This window comes from Balaenoptera musculus, chromosome 3 (assembly GCF_009873245.2).
Source record: "Balaenoptera musculus isolate JJ_BM4_2016_0621 chromosome 3, mBalMus1.pri.v3, whole genome shotgun sequence".
Classification (NCBI taxonomy): Eukaryota; Metazoa; Chordata; class Mammalia; order Artiodactyla; family Balaenopteridae; genus Balaenoptera; species Balaenoptera musculus.
In genome coordinates this window covers 164,558,849-164,577,841 of record NC_045787.1, presented here as the reverse complement: position 1 = coordinate 164,577,841, position 18,993 = coordinate 164,558,849, and the positions used below count along the sequence as shown (strand labels likewise).

At 39.5% G+C, this 18,993-nt stretch overlaps 1 protein-coding gene and 1 pseudogene across 1 annotated transcript; one reads left to right on the top strand and one right to left on the bottom strand.

Moving 5' to 3' along the window:
- The first annotated feature begins 4,037 nt into the window (after positions 1–4,037).
- LOC118892633 lies at positions 4,038–7,699 on the top strand (annotated as a pseudogene).
- LOC118892182 (acyl carrier protein, mitochondrial-like) lies at positions 5,571–6,047 on the bottom strand. Its single transcript, XM_036846461.1, has one exon. It carries the CDS (start codon positions 6,045–6,047, stop codon positions 5,571–5,573), a length of 477 nt encoding a protein of 158 aa, XP_036702356.1.
- Positions 7,700–18,993: the final 11,294 nt, after the last annotated feature.

Here is an 18,993-nt window from a genome sequence, read left to right as displayed (position 1 = left end):
TGTGCAGGTTGCCCTGGTCTCTCTGTGTGTTTTGATCTCCACTTCTTAGAAGGACACCAGGGTGACTGAATTAAGGTTCACCCTAAAGACCGCATGTTAAATTAATTACCTCTTTAAAGGCACTTTCTCCAAATACAGTCACATTCTAAGGCACTAGTAATTAGGACATCAACTTAGGAATTTTGAGTGAACACAATTCAGTCCATAATAGTACCCAAATAGGACTTCCCTGGTGGCACAGTGGTTAAGAACCCGCCTGCCAATGCAGGGGACATGGTTTTGAGCCCTGGTCCAGGAGGATTCCACATGCCGCAGAGCAACTAAGCCCGTGTGCCACAACTACTGAGCCTGTGTGCCACAACTACTGAAGCCCGCACACCTAGAGCCCATGCTCCGCAACAAGAGAAGCCACCGCAATGAGAAGCATAGCCCCCGCTCACCACAACTAGAGAAAAGCCTGCACACAACAACGAAGACCCAATGCAGTCAAAAATAAATTAAATAAATTAATTTTTAAAATAAAAATAAATAAAACATAAATTAAATAAAATTCTTTTAAAAAAATAGTACCCAAATATGTGTAATATACCCTTATGTATCTATTCCCTCTTCTTAATCATGTGAGAAACATGCTTAAGAAGAGGAACCTGATGCTTCTTGACTATAGTTTTGTTTTCTTTTATATTCCATTATTTACACTACTATTAGATCTGGAACATTTCCTTAAAGAGAAAAATTACCTAAAATTTACATGTCATTAAAAGACATATGGAAAACAAGACATTCTGTAATTAACAGATGAATTATATCCATTATTCAAATTTCTGATAGTTACAAATGTTAAGTTTGTGTAGGTGATGTTTAGTACCAGGCAAAAACTAGGAAAGAGAAAAATTGAAACATTTTTGTCCTCCCAAGTTCATTTCTTTTTTTTTTCTATTTTTTTCCTTGTTTTCCCCCAGAAGCTGGAACTAGTTTATTTCTAATTCTAGTAATAACAATGGTGTGATCGGCTGATTTGTGCCTTTAAATATTTATTAGCTGTTATATTGTAGGTACTAGTATGAAGTTTTGTACAAAATGAAGGCCCAAATTTCATAGAGCGTACATTCTGTTGGGAGAAGGAAAATAAAATAACATATAAACAAATGGTAAAACTAGATTTTGAGATAAGAGCCAATAAAAAAAGTAAAGACTAATTAGGAAAACTATTTTAACATAATGGAAATAATACTTAACCATCTAGCACAATTCCACATGTGCATCTGTTCACATCATCTATGGTATTACCTCTCCAATACAACTTGTTTGGAGAAGAAAAAAATGTTAGTTTGACCTTGGAAAGGATCAGTTTAATGTGTCTGAGAAACACCCCACTAATAACTTCCACTTGGCAGTGGCATGTGTTAACAGGTCTGGTGTTCTGCCTTAATGGCAGTAGTGGTAGAGAGAATTGGATTTTTATAGCGAAACAGGTCAGAAAGACAAGATTATACTTGGCTGAGCCTTACTCATGATGCTTCAGTTCTTGGTTTGGCCTTCACATCCTAAGGAAAGTTCTTCCCAGCACCTGACCCCCATGCATCAAAGATAAGCACCCATGGGACACACTGCGTGTTGTTACAGATTACAATCCAAACAGCCAATGGGATTGACTGTAGCCAATCCAGTGCTGTGTTGCCCACTTCTCCCCTCAGAAGTAAAGGCCTTTTTTTCCAAGCATATGGAGTGCAGCCATTTGACTGCCCTGAGCCTTCTCCTTGAGAAGTGCCCTCAGCTAAAGGAAGCTGCCTCACCCAAGGTCACACCACTCAGATCTTTTGCTGTGGGAGCATAACTGACCATCATCTGTATCCACCACTGTGTTTGCCCTGAGGTTGCTCCTGCTTCCAGCCACTGACTGAGCTCAGTTGCATACCACTGCCCACTGCCCGGGTCATACAATGACATTGATCACCAGGGTCAATTACCCCTGCCTGGAGGGTGACTCCTGTTATTGACATGAAGAACCTGAAATGTCAGGCAGTAGTATAGCTTGAAGTTCAAAGGGACTTTTCCCATGTCTCTGGAAGTGCTCTTTTTAGGTGTCAAGGCCTCCAAATCTGCAGAGGCCAGAAGTGTGGAGACCTGGAGCACAAACACCCCCATAGCAACTGGGAGTGACGTTACAAGGGTTCACTTCTGCTTCCAACCCTTGATTTCTGCAACCATGTCCTATAAACTGAAGATACAGCACATTATGATTGTCGTTGGTTTAGAGTGTATAATGCATCCTATGAATTTTGTGCCCAGAAATTCCTGTGTATTCAAATGCCTGCACTAAATATCATCATTCAATTTGAAATTAAGTGTGTTCCCATAACTTCCATCGAACCTTAGGTTTAACCCTCCCATATTAGATACTTCCTTTAGGCTGAAAGAGATTTTATCTCTGTCCTCCCCTTCCTTGACAAACTTTACAGGTCATTTATTTTTGCCACATGTATTTCCTCAATACTCACTCTTCAACCCAATCTACCTGGATAATTACTGCCCCTTCTCCTCCATTTAGAGGTAATAAACAGAGCCCTCCCTAATACCTACAAAGGCTTCCATGTTGGCTTCTTGTAGAAATTAAACATTCCTTAGGGGATATCTTGTCACGTGTAAGTCAAACCAAAGAAAGAATTTCTCCTTGGAGAATATACGTGCTTCCCCCACTGTTGCCTACCTGTACACAAGGTTGGCTGAAAATTTTCCATTCTCTTATCTTTGTACCTCAAGGGACTTGAGACGTTGGGAGAGAGAAGAATCACTAGAACAATTTATTTAATGAGGAGCTCTGAGAGTTCAACCATTGAGATGATAATAACATGTCCCTGTTGTCCCTTTCCTATAATTCTCTGCTCCCAGCCTCAGTGAAAACCCACATGGGTTTCCCCTGGACAGACTGCCGAAAACAGAGAGCTCCACTGATGACCATCAGAGACCATGTCCCAGTAAAGTCTGGTGGAGTAAGAAGGAAAACAGGAGTGAAGGTGGGTACTGGGCTTTACCTCTAGAATAGTGAGACTGGGACAGTCCCATAGTTATTTAGTCTATGATGGGAAGTCTGTAGTTTTCAGATACTTTAGTTTCTACTGAACCCAGTCCTGTTTCTTTCTCTCATTTTTTTGGAATCTAGACCCTCTCTCCAGTGAGTTATTTTCCAGAGATTCTCCACCTCTTCTCTGATCTTTCCTACAATTCTAGGGTCCTCTTAGATTTCCTGTGTCCAATCACTTATTCATTAACTACTCACTGGAGATTTGTTATGCATGAGGTATTGTGTATTTTGTTCCTCATGTGATTGGATTTTTCTTTTAGATTCCCTATTTCTGCTGGCAAATTAGAGTTCCTGACAGGACCCGATATCTCTGTATTGATGTTGTTTCACCTTAACCACCTTGTTGTGTCCACAATATCATCTACGAACGATGTAATTATTACTGACGTTTGGTACTCAGGCTTATTTCACTTGCTCATTTTACCATTCTGTTTAAATCGTTAAGAGAATATCACGTGATTGAATTTGGAGTAGACTGCTTTGTCTTCTTCATGAATTTAATGCAAATATTTAGTGCTTTAATGTAGAATAGCCTTTTGGCTGCAGTTTTTAAATACCTATTCTTTACTGGGTTAAGAAATTGTCCTTAGCTTCCTTATTTAGCAAGAGGCTCTGTCCTGGCTGCTAACCACAGTAGTGGCTGTTGTTACATTTTCTCAAAAGCATTTTCTACTGTAATTATGGTTATGATTCCTCTTCATTGGCCTATTTTTGAGATGAATTATGTTAGCAAACATCCTATATCTAACCAGCTATCCATTCCTAGAGTAGGAATTACTTGTTCATGATATGTTATTCTTTTAAACTATATATGAATGCAATTTAATTTTACTATTCTACTTTGTGTCTATATTCAGGCATATGATGGGCTTAGAGGGTTCTGTTTTTGTGTTACAGGTGACACTTTTGGTCTCATTCTTTATTACATATCTAACATTTGCATGTTTTGAGCACCTACTATGTTCCAGGCACCATGTAAGTCCCTGGAAAGACAATGATGAGCACAACTGGTCATGATCTCTGACCCACAAATAAATATAAAATTACCGACATGAGAGGCACATCAAGAATAGTACAGGATGTTCGACTTGTGGGCCTCACACTCTGTCCTCCTATCCTCATTCTGTTCTCCATCTCATTGGCCTCTCACATCCCTTGTATTACCAAGCTCACCAACCCCAGGGCTACCGTGAATTCTGTTCTCTCAGCCCAAAATGCTTGCCCTTTCCCTATTTTCTCTGATTAACAATTACCCACCCTTCCTCTCATAGCTCAATATTCTTATTTCAGAGAGGATTTTTCTATCCCCCGTCCCAGACTAAATTGGTCCCCAGTTACTTTTTTCTCTTGATTAAATGCATTCTCAGCAGCTGCTCACCTGAACCTACTCGCTCCCCCTCCTGAGAGTGTACTATCGCTTAATAAATCCTGCTTTGCTTATGTAAAAAAAATATTAATTGCATTCTGTAGGCATAATAACGCTGAGCTTTTTTCTATCATGGAGAATGTAAACATTTATAATTATCTTAAATTTGCCTTTCATTTTTTAAAGAATGATTTGTTAGATTGTTTTATAGAAGCTTTGAGTATTTTAAATCAAATCTACTAGTCTTTTTTTTTTTTTACACTTCACTGTGCTGATTTTTAATACAACACACTCTGACACTTCCATTGCATTTTATTTTATGGTTTTGGGATTTTCTTTACCCTTCTTATGTGTGTAGTCCACACGGATTTCCATCTTCTTGGCAGAATGCACCTGGCAGGCTGTATCTGAAAGAGGAAGTCATAGGGATCATCATTAACTAGAAGTGCTGCATTGCAGTCCAAAGAGGTAACAGACTGGTTACCCCTGTTTAAGGGGAATAATGATTAATGATAGTCACACAAGACAGATTTATTGTTTTGTTAAGAAGCTCACATTTATCAAATGTCTGCTGTATGTCACAAGAACCACACTAGAAAAATTACATGCATCATCTCATTTAATTTGCTCATCAGTCTTACAATGCTGGGAATATTTATTACTCCCACTGTAGAGGTGAGGTATCTGCAGCTAAGAGAGATTAGGTCACACAGACCTTAAGGTGGTGGACCAAAATTCTCTTCTAGGAATTCTGAGTCAAGATCCCATTATCTGAATGGCATCTTTTTATCATACTTTGTGAGAGTTATGTATCAAAATAACTGTCATAAAATAATAGATTAGTAATAATAATAGCTATCATTTACTGGGATCCTACTGTGCACAAAGGCATTTAAGTTCTCACAAGAAGGTTATAGCAGTAACTACACTTTGTGCTGTGTTGTTTTTGGTTTTATAGATTTATTTTCAAAGGGCAAAACACTTAAGACAATTTAAATTACAAGTCTAAACAGAATTACTCTGTCAAAGTCAGCAATGATGCAGAAATGCGTTCTCACTTCCAGACACTTCCCAGCAACTTCTGAGTCTTCTCTCAGTGAAGAAAAGGGGTCTGATTTTTTATTCATATACATCCTTCTTATCGGCAACGTAATCTACAATTTCTTGTGGGCACTTTAACTTCTCTGCATCTATATCAGGAACTTCAAACCCAAATTCGTCTTCCATGGCCATGATAATCTCCACTTGGTCCAAACTGTCTAAGCCCAGGTCTTTCATAACATGGGAATTTACTGAGAGCTGTTCTGGGTCAGTCTTGTCATAGAGTTTCAAGATGTAAAGAACATGGTCCTGGATTCCCTCTAATGTCAAAAGGGGAGAGTCACTGTACTGGCGGCACAGCTGTGTAACTCCACCTGGAACCTGCGCGAGCACCGAGCACCGAGGCCGGCTGCGGAGCCCCAGGCCTCGTCCGGGCCCCCACGGGGAACAGGGTGTGCTGCGCGCCCGGGCTGCAGCCAGCGTGGGGAGCCCGGGCAGCGGCACGAAGGCCGCCGGCAGTCGGCGGACACAGGTGCAAAGGACACGAGCCGCCATGGCTACGCCGACCCAGGATGCACTGCTACATTTAAAAAATAATAATAATAAATAATAATAAGGCACTTAAGGCACTTGAGAGATAACTATCACAACAACACAGAGCATCAGATCATAGAATTAAGTTTGTCTGCGTTGGGAATCCCCGTCTAAATAACTATTGAACTATTTGAAAGAAGGAAATATGGAGATCAAGAAGAAAAGATATTAAATGTCTTCATTCATTATGCAAGTGTCATATCATAAAAGAAATCAGTTAATGTCCATAGCTTCATATAGAATTAGAACCAGTGAGTAAACAACAAGGTCCTACTGCATACCACGAGAACTATATTCAATATCCCGAGATAAATAATGGAAAAGAATATAAAAAAGAATGTATATATGTGTATAACTGATTCACTTTACTGAACAGCAGAAATTAACACAACATTGTATATCAACTATACTTCAGTAACAAAAAAATTGGAACCAGTGACTAGGAGATAATAAAATTTTTTCTGCTAAGTTTTAAAACAGCTAAATATATACATTTAAAATGGAAATGGTCTACCATTTGGCTGAGTGAATCACTGTCATTGGAAGGACTAATAGAGGGTGAAGGATATCGACCTAAAGGTGGAATCGTAAGTGATGACTAGCTGAGGTGCCGTTTGGCTGTTCACTGAACGTTGCTTTTGCCTCCTTCCCCAGCAGACGCACCATCCACATGGGAGCAGGAAACCACACGGGAGTATCACAGTTCCTCCTCCTGGGCCTCTCAGACAATCCTGAGCTGCAGGCCCCTCCTCTTTGGACTGTTCCTGTCCATGTACCTGGTCACTGTGCTGGGGAATCTGCCTCATCATCCTGGCCATCAGCTCGGACTCCCCACCTCCACACCCCCCATGTACTTCTTCCTCGCCAACCTCTCCTTTGTTGACATCTGTTTCGTCTCCACCACCGTCCCAAGGATGCTAGTGAACATCCAGACACAGAGCAAAGGCATCTCCTACATAGGGTGCCTCACTCAGGTGTATTTTTTTATCATTTTTGCTGTAATGGATAGTTTTCTCCTGACTGTGATGGCCTATGACCGGTTTGTGGCCATCTGCCTCCCCCTGCACTACACGGTCATCATAAACCCCCGCTTCTGTGGCCTCCTGGTTCTGATGTGTTGGTTCATCACTTTCTGGGTTCCCCTGCTTCATATTCTACTGCTGAGGCAGCTGACCTTCTGTACTGGCACTGAAATTCCACATTTCTTCTGTGAACTGGCTCAGATTCTCAAGGTGGCCTGCTCTGACACCCTCATCAATAACATCTTCTTGTTTGTGGCCACTGCCCTGCTGGGTGTGTTTCCCCTCACTGGAATCCTCTTCTCTTACTCTCGAATTGTCTTCTCTTTAATGAGAATCTCCTCTGCAGCGGGAAAATATAAAGCATTTTCCACCTGTGGGTCTCACCTCTCTGTGGTTTCCTTGTTCTACGGGACAGGCATGTGGATCTATCTCACTTCTGCTGTGACCCATTCTCCCCAGAGAAGCTCCATTGCCTCAGTCATGTACACCGTGCTCACCCCCATGCTGAACCCCTTCATCTACAGCCTGAGGAACAAGGATGTGAAGGGGGCCCTGGGAAGCCTCCTCGGTTTAGGTACCACTTGTCTGTGAGGGGCCACTGGCCTCAGAACTAAGTGGACACTGTGGGCAGCAAAAACAAATTTTGTGAATTTATATCTCCTGATTTTCTTTTCCCTTAAAAGACATGCTTCATTTCTTCCATTCTCAAAGCACCTATGACTTGGCTTTTATTTGTGTTTGTATTAGTTTCTCCTCAACACCCTCCTCAGTAATTCCTTTTGACTTTCCCTTCCTATTTGCAGCCCATACATTTCCATCTTGGGCTGGGTTTCTTACAGCCATTCTGGCGATTTCCAACATTAGATTTGAAACACTTATACCACATATGGCATGGTTTCCCCCAAATTATCCTCTCAAATGTTCATGTTCTTCACGTTAATTTGTCTGTGTGTTTGCTTTTCTCTGGAAGAAGTGGAATGAAAATCATACAACAGTCATAACCAAAGTGCTTCACATACAAAGGCTGTTCTTGTTCTGTGTATGTTTTATGTTATCTTGACAAAATTGTCAAAAGGTGTTTTCTCTCATTTATCTCATTTTTCAAACAGATTGGGAATGGAATGGAGTCTACCCTGAAAACCTAACACTATGCCCACATTCCTAACTTTGCTATCCAACATTTTCCTGAAAACTGTGAGGAGATTTTCAGCTTCAAGAGTGGGAATCTAGTTTTGAAAGTTAGTTTTTTCACATGATTCATAGAAGTATATAGCATAGAATAATTATGAGATATTGCTTCATTCTTTGCCTTCTTCCTTCCTCCCTCCCTCCCCCTCCCTCCCTTCCTTTCCTCTTTCTTTTGTTTTGCTGGACCTTTATTTGCTATCATTGCAGTTTTAAGATACACCCCAATATCCTAAAACATCTAATAATGAATGCAATAGAATAAAAATTGTTTTCTCTTGTGGCTTATTTGGGGGGAAGACACTCTTTGGAGGTGCCAGCAGGAGTGGTAGTTACACACTTGTGGAATGTATTCAGAACTTAGTCCACTTTTTGAGAAGAATATTGATAGAATTGAGTCTGCAGCAAAGGGTGGAGTGGTACAAGCTGTCAGCATTTCTCCAACATTCCCTGGGATCCCTTCACCATCCCCACTGCACAGCAGCCTGACTGCCACTGTCAGCACCAGGTGGAACCTACTTTTCCCAACGCGTGACGGCAGACCTGATGGAGAATTATGCCCCACGAGGGACAGTTCTTGATGGATAGGTGTGGGGTATACCGTCTTCTTCACCCCTTACTGGGATCATTCTAAGTTTGGATTTTGTGCCATTTTCCAGAATTTCCCTACAGGATGAAAACTCTGCTCACTCGTGTGCAAGCTAACTTAAGATGAGCTTTATTGGATGTGTTTTCTGCCCTGTATCACTTCCCTTTTCTCTAACCTATGTTCCATGGTCCTTGCTCCTTCCAATAATGTGCTTCCACATAAATCCTTGATTCGGCAGCTGCTTCTAAGGAACCAAAGCTGAGACACGTGATGAAGACTATGAAGAATATCCAAACAATACCATGAATGGAACTAAGGGCTGTGGGGGCAAAAACGACAAAAACAAACACAAAACAAATACTGGGTATATAGTAAGATCTTCAAATTACTGGAAAATCGTAATTTATTAGTAAGGAAAAACATATTCAGTGGGGCTTTAATTGAATTTGATTCCACTAAGTTTAATCCATAGTGGGGTTTTTAAAATTTAATTTATTTTTTTCTGCAGCAGGTTCTCATTAGTTATCTATTTTATGCATATTAGTGTATATATGTCAATCCCAATCTCCCAATTCATCCCACCACCACCACCCCGCTTTCCCCCCTTGGGAAAAAGATATTCAGTGTGGCTTTAATTCAATTTGATTCCACTAAGTTTAATCCATAGTGTTTTTATTGCCTACTTCATACGAAAAAAACTGGGGACCAAAGAGGTAAACATGTTGCAATTCAGAGTGGTAACCATAATAATATTGGTGTGTAATAATGCATGCTGAAAACAAAGGTAGAACTTTTCAATTCACCTTGAGTGAGTCCAGAATAAAACTTTTTAAAATTTACTTAATAGCTTTATTGAGGGATAATTTATATATCATGAAATTCAGCCATTGAAAGCATAAGGGCGATAGTTTTGGTAAATTTTTACTTATGCAATCATCACCACAATCCAGTTTTAGAACATTCCTATCACCCTAGAAAGTTCCCCTGTGCCCATTTGCAGGTAATATCAACTGCCACCTCAGTCCTAGGCAACCACTTATTTGCTTCTGTCTCTATAAGCCTTTTCTAGCTATTTTATACAAATGGAATCATACAATAGATGATCTTTTGTATCTGGCTTCTTTCACTTAGCAGAATGATTTTTCATAGTTATCCATGTGAAAAACACACATCAGTATTTTGTTCCTTATAATTGTAGAATAGTATTCAAATGTATGGCTGTGCCACATTTTGTTTATCCACGGATATTTGGATATTTCCAGTTGGTCAGTAAACGTGTTCAGACACACACACCCTTCACTGATGCACTGTATTCATCCTGTGGTGACTCTTGGCACTCTGGGTGAGAGGGTGGGTCTGGAGGCCATGTGATGACTACTCAGGACACTGGAGTCCGAGGCTAAATCTGCACCCAGGGCTCCGGAGCACCTGGCCTCACACCTGTATGCAGACAATTATTGCAAATATTTTGGGTATTGGAAACTATCCTTTCAACTGTAATTTTTTGAGATCTAAACACAAATCAGTTACATCTGATGAATATATAGTATCCAGTGAATTTTGAATACTCCATATGAAGGATTTAAATAGCTCCACTACCACTTACTATGTTGAAATGTTTTGGATATCTTGGGTTAAATAAAATTTATTAAAAATGATCTCAGGGGCTTCCCTGGTGGCGCAGTGGTTAAGAATCCACCTGCCAATGTAGGGAACACGGGTTCGAGCCCTGGTCCGGGAAGATCCCACATGCCACGGAGCAACTAAGCCCGTGCGCCACAACTACTGAGCCTGCGCTCTAGAGCCCGAAAGCCACAACTACTGAGCCCACGTGCCACAACTACTGAAGCCCACGCACCTAGAGCCTGTGCTCCGCAACAAGAGAAGCCACCACAATGAGAAGCCCGCGCACCACAACGAAGAGTAGCCCCCGCTCACCACAACTAGAGAAAGCCTGCGCGCAGCAACAAAGACTCATCACAGCCAAAAAAAGAAAAAGAAAGATCTCAGTTATTTCTTTTTGGTTTCTTGTGGTTATAGAAAAAATTTAAAGTCTATATATGGTTTACACAGTATAAACTGCGGCTGGGCATTATGAAGAGAAAAAGAATGAAATATTTTATTCAGTTGACTCAGTTGACGTTCCCTTGAAGGAGCCTGGAGAAGCCTGGAGGCCTGTATCTCCTTTTAAGTTCTTCCCTCTGGTGTTCTCCTTTAATCTCTCAGCAAATAATTAAGTTATGTCCCTGTGCTAGGAACTGAGAAGACATGAGCAATGTATACAAATAATGTATGAGGCCTAGACGATCCCATATGATGGTAGGAGGTAGATAATAAAGTAATGATTAATATATCAGTTCAAAAGTGATATGAGGGAAATGAAGGAGGCAAGAAAATAAGGAAGGTCCTACATACACACCCACAGTGGCATAAATATTCTGGGGCAGATAAAGGCAGAACAGGAAAGTAAATATGGACTATTACACCTTTAACCAAAAAAGATTAGAAATACAATGTCAAGATTTCCCCGCAAAAACCACTCTGAACAAATCTTAACTACTGTGAAACCTCAAGAAAATCTTAGCTGGGAAAATTCTATTGAAATAGGTCTGCTCTCTCCCTCTCACCTTTGCAGAGGGCAAATGCCAAGTCAGATGTTCTCCAATATCTGTGTATTTAATAGGTCTCCTCAATGTGAATCTGCTCAGAGAACCACCTTTGGGTATTATTTATTAGTTCTTTTGTTTTGCTTTTATTTTTTATTCATTTATCCCTCAGATTTCCTTATTTGTTATCTTTTAACCTTCTGTGGTTTAAAGGTCAACTCTAAAGGTTTACAATCAATCACAGAAACACAATGAAAAAATGGGCAGATCTAAGTAGATATTTCCCTAAAGAAGATAAACAGATGGCCAAAAAGCAAATGTAAAGATGCTCAACATCACTAATTTTTAGAGAAATTCAAATCAAAACTACAATGAGGTATCACCTCACACAGGTCAGAATGGCCATCATCGAAAAATCTACAAACAAGATTGCAGATGACTTGATACTATACATAGAGAATCCTAAAGATACCACCAGTAAACTACTAGAGCTAATCAATGAATTTGGTAAAGTTGCAGGATACAAAATTAATGCACAGAAATCTCTTGCATTCCTATACACTAACAATGAAAGATCAGAAAGAGAAATTAAGGAAACAATCCCATTCATCATTGCAGCAAAAAGAATAAAATACCTAGGAATAAACCTACCTAAGGAGTTAAAAGACCTGTACTCAGAAAACTATAAGACACTGATGAAAGAAATCAAAGATGACACAAACAGATGGAGAGATACACCATGTTCTTGGATTGGAAGAATCAATATTGTGAAAATGACTATACTACCCAAAGCAATCTACAGATTCAATGCAATCCCTATCAAATTACCAGTGGCATTTTTTACAGAACTAGAACAAAAAGTCTTAAAATATGTATGGAGACACAAAAAACCCCAAATAGCCAAAGCAGTCTTGAGGGAAAAAAATGGAGCTGGAGGAATCAGACTCCCTGACTTCAGACTATACTACAAAGCTACAGTAATCAAGACAATAGGGTACTGGCACAAAAACAGAAATACAGGCCAGTGGAACAGGATAGAAAGCCCAGAGATAAACCCACGTACCTATGGTCACCTTATCTTTGATAAAGGAGGCAAGAATATAAAATGGAGAAAAGACAGCCTCTTCAATAAGTGCTGCTGGGAAAACTGGACAGCTACATGTAAAAGAATGAAATTAGAACACTTCCTAGCAACATACACAAAAATAAACTCAAAATGGATTAGAAACCTAAATGTAAGACCAGACACTATAAAACTCTTAGAGGAAAACATAGGAAGAACACTCTTTGATGTAAATCACAGCAAGATCTTTTTTGATCCACCTCCTAGAGTAATAGAAATAAAAACAAAAATAAACAAATGGGACCTAATGAAACTTAAAAGCTTTGCAAAGCAAAGGAAACTACAAACAAGACAAAAAGACAACCCTCAGAATGGGAGAAAATATTTGCAAATGAATCAACCGACAAAGGATTAATCTCCAAAATATATAAACAGCTCATGCAGCTCAATATTAAAAAAACAAACAACCCAATCAAAAAATGAGCAGAAGACCTAAATAGACATTTATCCAAAGAGGACATACAGATGGCCAAGAAGGACATGAAAAGCTGCTCAACATCACTAATTATTAGAGAAATGCAAATCAAAACTACAATGAGGTATCACCTCACACCAGTTAAAATGGGCATCATCAGAAAATCTACAAACAACAAATGCTGGAGAGGATGTGGAGAAAAGGGAACCCTCTTGCACTGTTGGTGGGAATGTAAATTGATACAGCCACTATGGAGAACAGTATGGAGGTTCCTTAAATAACTAAAAATAGAATTGCCATATGACCCAGCAATCCCACTACTGGGCATATACCCAGAGAAAACCATAATTCTAAAAGACACATGCACCCCAATGTTCATTGCAGCACTATTTACAATAGCCAGGTCATGGAAGCAACCTAAATGCCCATCGACAGACGAATGGATAAAGAAGATGTGGTACATATATACAATGGAATATTACTCAGCCATAAAAAGGAACGAAATTGGGTCATTTGTAGAGATGTGGATGGATCTAGAGACTGTCATACAGAGTGAAGTAAGTCAGAAAGAGAAAAACAAATATCGTATATTAATGCATATATGTGGAACCTAGAAAAATGGTACAGATGAACCTGTTTGCAGGGCAGAAATAGAGACACAGATGTAGAGAACAAACGTATGGACACCAAGGGGGGAAAGTGGCAGGGCGGGTGGTGGTGGTGGGATGAATTGGGAGATTGGGATTGACATGTATACACTAATATGCATAAAATAGATAACTAATAAGAACCTGCTGTATAAAAAATAAATTAAATTAAATTAAAAAAAATTTTTTTAATCTACAAACAATAAACGCTGGAGAAGGTGTGGAGAAAAGGGAAACTTCCCACACTGTTGATGGGAATGTAAATTGGTACAGCCACTATGTAGAAAAGTATGGGGGTTCCTTAAAAAACTAAAAATAGAACTACCATATGATCCAGCAATCCCATTCCTGGGCATATATCCAGAGAAAACCATAATTCAAAAAGATACATGCACCCCAATGTTCATTGCAGCACTATTTACAATAGCCAGGACATGAAAGCAACCTAAATGTCCATTGACAGATGAATGGATAAAGAAGATGTGGTACATATATACAGTGAAATATTACTCAGCCATAAAGAAGAATGAAATAATGTCATTTGCAGCAACATGGATGAACCTAGAGACTATCATACTGAGTGAAGTAAGTCAGACAGAGAAAGACAAATATCATATCATATGATATCGCTTATATGTGGAATCTAAAAAAATGGTACAAGTGAACTTATTTACAAAACAGAAATAGAGTCACAGATGTAGAAAACAAACTATGGTTACCAAGGGGGAAGTGGGGAAGAGATAAATTGGGAGATTGGAATTGACATATACACACTACTATATATAAAATAGCTAACTAATAAGGACCTACTATATAGCACAGGGAAGTCTACTCAATACTCTGTAATGACCTATATGGGAAAAGAATCTAAAAAAGAGTGGATATATGTATAGGAATAACTGATTCACTTTGCTGTAGAGCAGAAACGAACACAACATTGTAAATCAACTATACTCCAATAAAAATTAATTTAAAAATAAAATAAACTCAATCACAGTCTTTAATAAATAAAATACAGAAGAGCAGCCTAAATGGTCATCTCCACAATAGTATTCGAATGACAAAGGCAGAAAGTTCCAATTTTTATCCAAGAACCAAATCTACCATCTCGATAACCTCAGAAATGAGAAGCCTGAAGCCTGAAACCATATACATCACGTCTATGTTGTCTGGCATTAGGATCTGCTTTCTTGTGGAGAGATTTTGCATGTCCTAGGCAGCATCATATGTCTTTTGTTTACCAATTTTTGTTGTTGTTAACCCTGAAGTAACACAGGGTCACAGCTAAAAACCAGCTATCTATTTCCTAGTAGAGATTCTACTTAATGCCACATTCCTCAAACTAGGAAACCTTGTACTGCACAGGCCCAGAGACCTCTTTTCCTGATGACTGCATAGGATGTTTACATTTTTTTCCCACTGAGATACAATTAGTGTACAATGAAATGTACACGTAAGCATTCTGGGAATGACTTCTGAAAATTGCATATACTTGCGTAATCACCAGAGGAAGCAAGGTATAGAACATAATTATCTTCCCCCAAAGCCCTCCTGCCTGTTCTAGTCCATCCCCTCACCTTCATCCCCAGACAAGCACTTTCCGATTTCTAACAGTTACTAGAGACAGTATTCGGTACACAGATATTAGGCATTTACTCATTGTTTTCATATGTATGTCCTATTTTTCCTCTATTGTTTGGAGAAACATTCTGGGAGAAAGATTTTAAGTCCCCTCGTGGAACTGTGTACTATCTCTTCATCCTTTTATTTCTCTCAAACATTCCTTTATATATTTTACAAAAATATTTAGTGGAGACACATCTCAACTTTTCCTATTTTGAAGAACTGGAATCTTTTATCTGATTAACTCTATCTTTAGAAATGCTTCAAAGTCTACATTGTCTTGGGAATTCCCTGGCCATCCAGTGGTTAGGACTGAGAGCTTTCACTGCTGAGGGCCCAGGTTCAATCCCTGGTTGGGGAACTAAGATCCCACAAGCCACACAGTGTGGTCAAAAATTCAAAAAACAGAAAAAAGGAGTCTACATCATCTGGCATTAGGATCTACTTTCTTTTGGAGAGTTTTTGCACATTATGGGCTTTTTTTTGTGTCTTTTGGTTACCAATGACATAGTACCTTGCATAGAGCCTTGTTCACTGAGGGAACCCAGGGACTTGTGACTAACACACAACTGAGATTCTTCTCAAGATTGGTAAAGGAGACCTAGATATAGCAAAATCACTGGCTCTTAGGTTGCTTGATGTAATACACAGTCCACCATGGGATATAATAAATACCCATCTAGAGGCGAATGCAGAAAACAAAAACATCCAGTGCTCTAGTGCTCTAGACGCTCTTACACTACATCTTTACACACAACTGACAGAATTTCTATATGTCAAAAGCTCCCATTTTGTACTTTTTCCAACTATCCCTATGAATAACATACCTGCCAAGATGAGGTAGGATTTAAAAGTGAACGAGGATACATAGAGACCTAGAGTAGTATCCAGCAATTTCCTGAGTTTCACCCAGAATTGAAAGAACTTGGTAGTTCTATCCACATTCATTTTCACAGCAGCATTATTCACAGTAGCCAAAAGATGGAAGCCCCCGAAGTGTCCATTAATGGATGACTGGATAAACAAAATGTGGTATATATATCCAATGGAGTATTATTTAGCCTTAAAAAGAAATATTCTGTCACATGCAACACCATGGATGAAACTTGAAGGTATTCTACTATGTGAAATAAGCAAAATACAAAAAGCCAAATACAGCCATCCATCAGTATCCACAGGGGACTACTTCCAGGACCTGCTGGGGACAACAAAATCTAGGAATGTTCAAGTCCCAGAGTCAGGCATGTGAATCCGTGGTTCTGCAACCACAGATTCAACCAACCGTGGATCATGTAATACCATACTATTTATTGAGGAAATATCCAAGTATAAGTGGACCTGCGCATTTCAAACCATGCTGTTCAAGGGACAATTGTAGTATATGGTTTCACATACATAAGGTAACCAGAGGAGTCTATTTCATAGAGTCCAAGATAGAAAGTACAGTGGTGGTTACCAGGACTAGAGCAAGGGGCAACAGGAAGTTATTGATTAATAAGTACCAAGTATCAATTTGGGATGATGAAAAACATCTGGAGATGATGGTGGCAATGGCTGCATAACAATAAGAGTGTGCTTAATGCCACTGAACTGCACACTTATAATAGTTTAGTAAATTTTACATGATGTGTATTTTAGGGCAGTAGAAGATTGTGAGTGCAGGATTAGTAGTAGAAATATTTAATGGATCCTCCAAAAACCACAGATCTGGGGGAAAAGAAATTTAAAACCAGTTTGATTGGCAGTGCCTCTCTTAGAGACCCAGCTGTGTAAGATACCTACCCAAAGAGAAAATATCTGCAAACGAAACAACTGACAAAGGATTAATCTCCAAAATATACAAGCAACTCATACAGCTCAATATCAAAAAAAAACAAACAATCCAATCCAAAAATGGACAAAAGACCTAAATAGACATTTCTCCAAAGAAGATATACAGATTGCAAACAAACACATGAAAGGATGCTCAACATCACTAATCATTAGAGAAATGCAAATCAAAACTACAATGAGGGGCTTCCCTGGTGGCGCAGTGGTTGAGAATATGCCTGCCAATGCAGGGGATACGGGTTCGAGCCCTGGTCTGGGAAGATCCCACATGCCGCAGAGCAACTGGGCCCGTGAGCCACAATTACTGAGCCTGCGCGTCTGGAGCCTGTGCTCAGCAACAAGAGAGGCCGCGATAGTGAGAGGCCCGCGCACCGCGATGAAGAGTGGCCCCCGCTTGCCGCAACTAGAGAGAGCCCTCGCACAGAAATGAAGACCCAACACAACCAAAAATAAATAAATAAATAAAAATTTTAAAAAAAATTGCATGAAAAAAAAAAAAACTACAATGAGGTATCACCTCACAGCGGTCAGAATGGCCATCATCAAAGAATCTATAAACAACAAATGCTGGAGAGGGTGTGGAGAAAAGGGAAACCTCTTGCACTGTTGGTTGGAATGTAAATTGATACAGCCACTATGGAGAACAGTATGGAGGCTCCTTAAAAAAACTAAAAATAGAACTACCATATGACCCAGCAATCCCACTACTGGGCATATACCCTGAGAAAACCATAATTCAAAAAGAGTCATGTACCACAATGTTCATTGCAGCTCTGTTTACGATAGCCAGGATATGGAAGCAAACTAAGCGTCCATCGACAGATGAATGGATAAAAAAGATGTGGTACATATATACAATGGAATATTACTCAGTCATAAAAAGAAACGAAACTGAGTTACTTGTAGTGAGGTGGATGGACCTAGAATCTGTCATACAGAGTGAAGTAAGTCAGGAAGAGAAAAACAAATACCGTATGCTAGCACATATATATGTAATCTTAAAAAAATGAAATGGTTCTGAAGAACGTAGGGGCAGGACAGGAATAAAGACGCAGACGTAGAGAGTGGACTTAAGGACATGGGGAGGGGGAAGGGTAAGCTGGGACGAAGTGAGATAGTAGCACTGACATATATACACTACCAAATGTAAGATAGATAGCTAATGGGAAGCAGCTGCATAGCACAGGGAGATCAGCTTGGTGCTTTGTGACCTCCTAGAGGGGTGGGATAGGCAGGGTAGGTGGGAGACACAAGAGGGAGGAGATATGGGGATATATGTATATGAATAGTTGATTCACTTTGTTATACAGCAGCAACTAACACAACAACGTAAAGCAATTATACTCCAATAAAGATGTTAAAAAATAATAATAAAATAAAAGGTGTGAAGAGTGAAAAAAAAAAAGAAAAAGATACCTGCCCATAAAAGAACGACCTTAAAGTGCTGGAGGTTCCTTTATAATATTAAACTTATGTATCTGAGTTGTTTATTTAAAATGGACACTTTAAATCAATTTGCAAATCAAAAGTCAGATTTTTTTAAAAGGCTAGGTTTGTTTTTAACTACTATATTCAGACTCTAAATGGAGAAATGCAGAGTGTAAAAAAGTGAATATAAAAAAAAAACTGTTTAGCTGGCATTTCAAAGACTAAAACACTGAACAAAACACCTACCACAAAACAGTATTTTTAAATGTCCACATGCAGGGTCACTCCTGTAGGCGGCCAGCACAGGGAGGTCAGTAGCCTCACAAGTACAGCTGCCTCAGCCATTCAGAAACAGGAACGCCCTGTTCCCAGGCAGGCACCAGAGGGTGGGCCAAATGCAGTGGGTCATGCAGGGAGAGCATCGGACACACATCACTGA

Excerpts from the sequence above, each read along its gene's own strand:
- LOC118892182 (XM_036846461.1), bottom strand. The coding sequence starts at position 6,047 with ATGGCGGCTCGTGTCCTTTGCACCTGTGTCCGCCGACTGCCGGCGGCC.